An 8,748-nucleotide genomic window follows, 5' to 3' on the forward strand; every position below is an offset into this window, starting at 1 on the left:
CACCACTGTAGACTACCCCACGCCTCTCGCGGAGCGAACACCTATATACCTTGCAGACACGTGACTACCAAAACCATTCCTCCACGCCCCCACAAGGCTCCTCGCATTGTGCCTTGCCCACGTATGCCAATACACCACATACCCCTTAAACACAACTCAAATATTTGCAAAACTCTTGGCCCCTCGCTCCTAACTCTTGGGGCAGGTAGAAAATGTCACAAAACACACACAAAAACCTATTATTATGGACAAAATCTTCACCAAATTTTTTTTTAAACAACGTTTGTACAACCCCCCTTCTAAAGACTGCGTTCATCGGTGGATGACACAATACCCTGATGACCTGAGGAGCCGTCCCAATTTACCTATACAAATTTCTGCAAGCCCTGCCTTCTCCGGTTTCGGTTAGTGAGATTGATTTAGTGAACCTTCTTCACCCATTAATACATAAACCCAATATCAATTATTCATTCTCACCCTGCAAGATCATGGCTTAAATGTTCCACACATGTGTGATCCTCAACTGAGCAGAGGGGAGGTACTGTACAACAAAAATGATGGGGGCTCTCCTGGTTGTGGTGCCCACAGTCCAAAACCAAGTCGCTCGACTTTCGACTTCTTTGCCCCCCCCCCCTTCAACTATTCGGTTCCTGACAGCCAAACAACCCGTTTGCTGTACGCCCATTGGGGACGGTCTCCACACATCTAGACTTTCACAGCCTCATACGGGTCGTCAGGGGTCTCTCTACCGCTGGTCGCCCAGCCAGACCTCCCCATCCAACGGGTCTCCTTTTCCAGACACCACCGGCTGCCAGGGACAAATTAACTTTGGGGAGCGGCAGCCACCGCCCCTCTAGAGCTTGATCTATTCTTGTGGTCCCACATATCTTCCCTACCCACACAGTCCAACATCTCATCTCCTCCCGTTGTCATTAAATTCTCAAACTGCAATGCAAAAATCGTGATCGTGTTCCTATAACTGCCATGGCCTGCTTACATGTTATAACTGGCATTCATTCTTGAAGCAATTCGATTCATTACACATAAGAGATATCAATTCCACAGACAATTTTGGTTTGCAAACCAATCCGTTTCGAAAGGACCGTTTAGAACCCCCCCCCCATCCACTTTCTCAACAATCCTCTGGAAGAAGTCCTTTCTTTCAAGCTTCTCGGTCTCACTATCTGCCATGACCTTTCCTGGGAAAGACACATTTCAAACCTCACCTCCAAAGCCAGTCGCCGACTGGGAATCCTCCATCGTGCAAAGTCCTTCCTCGGCCCACCTGAGCTCCTGACCACTTACAAAGCTTTTGTCCGCAGCCTGATGGAGTACTGCTCTCCCCTTTGGGATGTTGCTCCTGCCTCCCACCTTTCTCGGCTTCACGCTGTGGAAACCAAGGCATTTCGGATCATTGGCATCTCCCGTGATGAGGCTGAGTCTTTGGGTCTCTCACTCTCTCACCGCAGGTTGGTCGGTGGTCTTTCTGTCTTCTACCGTCTCCTCTCCAGCCTCGCCCCCCCCCCCCCGCTCTCTCTGTGATTTGTCCCCACCACATTTCCACAGGGCGCTCAAGATCCGCCAACAACCCCTTCTGGTAAAACTACCAAAACCACAACTCGCTGCTCACCTTCACTCTTTCATTCCTCTTTTTTTCCCACCTTTGGAATAAACTCCCTCACTCTATTCATTCCCATTCTTCCCTCCAGGCCTTCAAAACAGCTGTTCACCAGCACCTCTTATCACCCCCCATCCAAATCCTCAATCTTTTCTACCCCCGATAATCCACCCAAGCCCACCTCCTTGAAATTCCCTGCTTTCCTTCCTGAAAGTCCCTGTATTGTCCATCTTCTGTTCCCCGTCCCATCCCTCTCCCTTCCACAGATCTCCTAATGTCTCTGTTCCCCACTGTTTTGTCCTTCCCACTCCCTCCCCTCTTGTCTCATGCCCCCTTGCTGTGTGTTGTGTGTTTGCTCTCACACGAGCCTCGACAAGGTATACAAAAAAAAAATCCCTCTCCCGACCATTGAGTCACTCTTGCTCGCTCTCATCCAATTAAGCATGTCCCAATTTCTCGCAAAACAACCCTTGGGACAGTAAGAATCAAGGCACCTTACCCTAAGTGGAAGTCATTGCAGGTTGGTTGGGTCTAAAAGTATCACCCACCTCTTATAACTTTTATCGCACCCTTCCGATCCACCCAGGAGTCTTCTGACCCTGATAGTGAGTCATTCTCTCCCCTTGGACTATCTGTGGAAGCGTATGCGGGCCCATCTGAATCTTGAAAACCACATCAGTCACTTGTCGAAGCACCACCCCAGGGCCCTTCGTGGGTGAGGTAAGTTTTGGACACACCCCCCCTTTTCCTCCGGGTGCGCTGGCAAGCATGTGGATCCGCTTCCTCCGGTGACTTATATTACACTTGGCGACGACAGCTCCGCTCCTTACCGTGCGAGGGCTATCGGACACGTTAACCATGCGGACAGCCAACATCAGCCTGCGAGTGTCCACCAGGGTGCGACCCACCATCAGTCCTTCGGCCCCTTGTGAAGGCCATGGCTCCACTAGCCCCAGCTGACCAATATGATGAGCACCTGCTGCCAACTCCGCCATTACCAAGGCCTCGGATCTGGAAGGCACGGTTACAGTGCGTGGCACCTGCAGCCGCATCCCCTGCACCTCGTCAACCCCCAGTCCGACCAACTGCAACCTCTCAGTACCCAACCACATATGGCCCTGCCCAAGGTCTAGTTGGTGGTTGTGTTCCACCAGAAAACTCAGTCCCAGGAGACAATGGTCACACACCTCAGCCACCCATACCACCACATTGACCTCCAGACCGCCAAATTCCATCCTCACAACCCCGCGCCCCAATATTGGAGCCGTCGCCCCCGTAACCAGTTGAAGGCTGTGTCCTACTGGCCTATCAATTTTTTCCCAGCCTCCAGCACTCTCGTCTAATGCATTTTAATTAATAATGGTGTCACTGGCCCTAGGGTCCACCACAGCCTCACAGAATTCCCCCTCAATTTTGCATTTAACCATCAAATTACCTTTGCCAATTCTTCCGCAATTCACAATCTTCACCAAAGAAGGGTGCTTCTCCACACACTTGCCAGCCGAGCATGGCCCCATATGCTCGGGCCGCTCTATTTTCCCGGCCAACCCGCAGCGGCTGCCGGGCCCACCTTAGGCAGTGACACCCTCTCTGGACCCTGTGATCCATTGGGAGGTCCTCCCATCTCCGAGCTGTGAGGTCTGTGGATGGGTGGGTTATGACAGTATCGCTGCATGTGCCCTCTTCTCCCACATGTGAAACAACTCCCCATAAATGGACCCTTCAGGAATCCAGACGGAGCACTTCGCCCAAATCCCGGGCCAACCCGACGAGGGTCGGGCTGCCCTGTTGGCGACCCCAGATCGCACCGCCGTGATTCACCTACTGCAAATTTCCCCTTTGTCAAATTTGACAACTGCCGGCTGATCCCTCTTGCATCTGGATAATGCTCGATTCCTCCTGCCTCTCCTCCTGATCCCGTACCTCCAACTGTCGCACCGTTACCGACGACCTGTCTGATACGCAGTTTGACGTCCTCAAAATGGTCAGTCTCTTCGCGTACTCAGCCGCTCGGTGCACAGTGGTCAGGCCCTGCAGTTCCACTTGGGTTTGGACCTCGGGATCAGGAAGAGCGGCCGTAAATCTTTGTCGCAAGTTTGTCCCACATCTCTTTTGTCAGGTCCCTATATGCAGTCCTCACTGATTGGTATATATCCTGGGCCAGCTACTGTAACGTTTCGCCAAGTTTCATTTTACGATGCTGCAGCTGTGCCAAAATCAGATTGCACCTCGCATCCATCCCAAACCTATGGTTCAAGGCATCACAAATGCCCTCACTCGTCCATGTATCTTCTGGAACCACGTTTAAAATGTCGGTGACTTGGCCCCACAGTATCGCCATCAGATTTCCCATGCACTCTTGGTCCCCCCAACCATTGAGCTGAGACACGCATTTCAATTGTGTCAGGAAAGCCTCTATATTCCCTGATCCATCAAAATGTACTAAGGGGATGACTGTTTTTTAAAACTCTTCTCCCCGATCCTTCCATATCCAATTCCAGCTCAGGGCCAAGGCACTCCCCGTCCAAGATTGTATTTGACTTGGGAGCCTCCGATGCCCAAATGTAATTTGAGGTGGCGGTCCCCTGAGTCATTTTAATCTCGTCCTGCATCTGCCTATCGACCGACTCGCTTCGTCTCACAGATTCTGTTGGACCCAAGCAACCTTTGCCTCAATGTTACAGTCCACAATGTTCAGCAGCTCCTGTAACATCTCATCCGCTCTGTCCCCATTCAATTGCGGCTCCCATGGGCCTCTATCAATTCATGCCCGCTCTTGTTCTGCTACACGGGCCCTCAGCTTTTGCACCTCTTCAGTCAAACCACCACTCTGGCACTTACAATATCTCATTTCCTCTTTCTGCCATTGCTTTATGGCCTCCATGTCCTCCTTTACTTGGTCAATTCTTTTATTTGTGGACCCAAATTCTTCTTACAACTTTTCTCCCATTCTGACCACCTGGATTTGACCCTCTTCTATTTTTCCCAATATTTATTCCCTCTTTGACTCAAATCCTTTTGCCGTTTTTGTTTCCATTTCTCTAAATTGGGGAACCAATTCGGTCTCGAATTCTCCCAGTCTGTCCTCCATTCGGAGCTCTGCCTCTTGCTCCACTTTCCCAACTTGTACCTCTAGTTCCTGTGTTATTTCCTTCTTAATTTTGTTAATTTGATCAGTGATTCCTTTTATTTCCCCTTCAATTTTTCCTTCCAATCGTCCAATCATTTCTTTCATTTCATTCCTTTGTTCCTTCATTTCATTTGCTAGTTTATTCATTTGTTCACTCATTTCATTCACTAGTTTATTCAATTGTTCGCTCATTTTGTTTTCCATTCCATTCATTTTTTTCTTTCATTTCATTCCTTTGTTCCTTATTCCCTTCATCCATTTCAATTAACATCTCCCATATGGCCTGGATAGTCATCGCACCTGCTCCTCGTGTCTCATTCTCTGCCACTTTGGGGGAAGGGGAACCGACGCTTGAGACGGGGAAAGGGGGGGGGTGGAGACTCCCGTCCTATCATAATCACTCAATTCTCCCCCCCGACTCGCTTCCTTCAATGGGATCACTATCTCGTACAATCATTGATATTTCGGGCTCATCCGCCATTTCGTGTGCGTGTGTCATCTCCACAGAAGAAAATTATTTATTACACTTTGTACCTCGATTCCTACAACCACCTCCCTCTCTGGTAGAGAGGTGATCATTTAACAATTTAGATTCCCAATGTATTTTTTTTTATTTTTATGCTTCGCTCGTTCCAAGACCAAATGGTGTGGTTGGGGGTGGCGGGGCGGGGGGGGGAGGGTGGGGGTCGAAAAATCCCACTCCAGACACCAATTGTCATGGAGGGGGTCTGGTTCGAATCCCGCTCCTGTCAGCAGTTGTCGTAGGGGTGCTGGAGTTTGAATCCCATGACCTAAATTCGTGGTAACCAGGCAGTTAACACCGATCAACCTCCCGGGACGGTCGAACGGTCAAATCGGTTGAATATTTATTTTCGTGTTTTCTAAGGTACGAGCAGAAAGTGCGATTGCATTGACTGGCTTGACAGAACAGATGGTGGATTTACTGATGTGGACCCACCGTTTGGAGTAGTTATTGGCCGAAAGGGTCAAATTATCTCAACAACTGAGCCCAGGAGCTGGTTATCTAGATTCTGGACAGTTGGACAATCGGTCAATCTTCCAGTTACAAATTTCTTGGTAAAGTTATTGCTTTATGTCGCTGTACAATTATTTGGAAATTTGCTATTACAATGAAGTTAAATATGTCGGACATTGTCGAATTTGTATAATTTATAACGTCCTTTAAATGCTCATTTAATCCGTGAGTAATCGGCATTACTGTCTGTTCAATATCTGATTGATTGTTGTGAGGAACAGCTTTATGAAAAACGAGTGTTGAGTGCGTTTGCATGTTCGTGAAGAATAATTTCATTACATTGATGTTCAATATTTCACAAGCTCATGTTACTAAAGTGTAAAGTCAAGTATTTAAAAGGTTTACACATTGTATGTGTAAAGTGTCTTTTGTTTTTGAAATGTTTTTATTACTTTGAAAGGACATTTGGCTGTGCGTGCTTTGTAGTCTGAATGTAGAAATGTGATCGGTATATACAGCAGCTTTTCCTTTGGTCTAGGTCTTGGTGGACTACAAACCAGCGGAAGTGATGTTGCACCAGACACGAGAATTAGAGAACACACTTCAAAGCCTGCACCAGCAGGTGTGCAACTTGGTACAGCTTCTTGACAGTGTGAGTGCCGGCTCCACCTGCACATATACTTATTGAATAAACACTTTTCTTCTTTGTGAAGCAGCAAGAAAATCGATGTACTCTTGCAGTTGTTTTTGTTTCAAACAGAATGTCGACAAAAAGGAGCGCCTTCCCCCAGACTTCATTCCCCTGAAGAAGGAACGTGGTATGAAGCCACTCCTTTGGCTGCTCGGCGGGCTTGCAACGAGCTGCCTGCTGGCTCGACACTTCATTCGGGCTTCGACCTAATCAACCTCCAGCCCACATGATGCCGCTGTCTCGATATTCACACTGTTGCCACTAATTTGCTCTTGTTGAAATCTAGAAGGCCCAAGCCTCTATGAAATGGCAATTTGTTGTTTGAAGACTGTTGGCAAGATCAATGTTTGTTAATAAATTGCTTCCAAAAGGTTTTCTTTTGGGGATGGGGGAGGGTTTGTGTGCAGTTCACATCGAAATCATGAATTCCTGCAAATTATCAACTTTTTCTTTGTGCATATTTTATTGAATTTTGTGAATGTCCCTTGGCAATTAAATTGGGAATGTTTTTGTTTCTGATGACCAGGGTTCTGGATCTCTTTATTTATTGAGTGAAACCCATGAAGTTTAAATCCTCTGAAATTTGCCCATGTGACACTCCTCTCCAAGACCTTTTCCTATGATATATGGATTATCCATGTTCATCGTTTACAGTATCTTGGGGAGGTGGGGGTGGAGGTAGGTCTTTACTCTGCACTGCATGAACTAAATTATTCCTAGCTTAAATTATTTATCTTACAATTTATAAATGGCCTTGGAAGATATCTTAGGTATGTGCATTTGGTTTGTGCTGTCGATCTTGGGTGCTAATATCCACCCAGCTATAAACTGTAACCCTGGTGTGTTGCATGCAGGGTGATGCATCAATGTGTGCGATGTCCATTGGATGGATGTTTTGCCAGCATTGGTTGGTGGTGGATATTAACGATCCTATGGTGTTTCATTGAGAGTCGGTGGGTTGCACTTGCTCCCTGAACAAATTGTAAATTCCTGTCACCTTCAGTCAAATGTCAAACCTGTCAAGCTCACAAAAAGGTGCGAATAATTGTGGACGTCAAAAGATCTTCCAAGTTCCCACACTTGGCTTGCGTGATTAATGTGCAAATTCCTCTTTTGACTGACCTTTTTTAGGACTAGCACTCCCACTGTTCTTTGGAGATGCCCCCATATTGTGTTTTTTGTTGTGACTGAGCCAAGGGTCATTGCAACCAGGTGCTAAGAATCAAAACACCATAGTTTAACTCAGAGCTGGGTGTTGTTTGAGCAAAACATACAAGAAAACTCGGACACAGTAAAAGGTTGGGCCCATTAGTCTATATTACAAAATATTTTCAGGATGCAGCTGTACCGGTCACAAGATTCGAGTTCAGAGCAATAATTTCATGATTGAGCAATATTATGGATCATTCCCCGTCAGATAATTTATATGGTGCCGAATACCCTGTTTCGAGAACACCTCTCCCCTTCCTCTCCAAGCAGGGTATTTGCATGCAATGACTTGTTTCAAAATATCACATTGGAGTTTTTCAGTCATCTCGATCATCTCAGTAGAGATGACCTAATAATAACAGTCTCGAAGTCTGTCCGCCCGTCCTTCCGTCCGTCCGTCCATCCACAATCAAACCGAGTGGAGACAACCAATAGTGGAATGGATAGAGGTGGATGAGACATGCACAACGATGTAACTTTCAAGGTCATCCAAGGTCGAGGTCAACGTCATGAGGCTGTCAAAGTTGCGAAAATCGTCGATTTCAAATCTTATCTCCTCCCTCATTTATCAAGAGAGATCAAATGTTATTAGTGATTCAGATACTACGGACTATTATCCAGAACAACACGAGCCATTTTTTTGAAATTTGCTCTCGTTCTGATTTTATAGCCCTTCAAACTTCGCTCTCATTCACCGTATGGGCCCTTCATAAAGTACATATAAAAAATAAAAGTATTAAATTAAGAACCGGAACTCTCCGCGACAAATATTACATATGAAGCTTTTGTCAGATTTAACTAAAACAAGTCTGAAGACGACGATGGTTCACGAGCGGTATTTGACGATGTAGATTGTTTCAGAAGTCAAGCATGAGACAATGTGATAATGTTTGACCAAGTTATAAAAATGACCAACATGATGTGGTACGAATGACAGGTTATGAGCTGCAAAATGTCGAAAACCCAGTTTCGTTCAACAACTTTAAAAATTTGACCTTTGCATAACCTTTAAAGGTCCCAAAACAATGTTGTGGACATTAAAATAAGGAAACAGGATATGTGCTATAGCTTAATGAAGTTAGTTCGTCGAAGAAGGTCGAAAACCCGGTTCGATTCCCACAACT

The 8,748-nt window shown here is 46.5% G+C and overlaps 1 protein-coding gene and 1 pseudogene across 2 annotated transcripts in view; one reads left to right on the forward strand and one right to left on the reverse strand.

The window, feature by feature from the left end:
* ASZ1 (ankyrin repeat, SAM and basic leucine zipper domain containing 1) overlaps positions 1-6,937 on the forward strand; it is a 192,412-nt gene extending 185,475 nt beyond the window's left edge. Inside the window, exons 12-13 of one of the 2 annotated variants that reach the window (XM_085897857.1) lie at positions 6,263-6,376; positions 6,485-6,937. In XM_085897857.1, the coding sequence (XP_085753983.1) occupies positions 6,263-6,376; positions 6,485-6,625 (255 nt within the window). In that variant the 3' untranslated portion in view covers positions 6,626-6,937. Of the gene's footprint in view, positions 1-6,262; positions 6,377-6,465 lie in introns of both variants that reach the window. The other variant, XM_085897858.1, reaches the window with a different exon arrangement.
* Positions 2,032-4,907, reverse strand: LOC147018320 (uncharacterized; annotated as a pseudogene).
* Positions 6,938-8,748: the final 1,811 nt, after the last annotated feature.

Source organism: Eptatretus burgeri, chromosome 10 (assembly GCF_056783735.1).
Source record: "Eptatretus burgeri isolate ZD-2024b chromosome 10, Ebu_testis_v1, whole genome shotgun sequence".
Taxonomy (NCBI): Eukaryota; Metazoa; Chordata; class Myxini; order Myxiniformes; family Myxinidae; genus Eptatretus; species Eptatretus burgeri.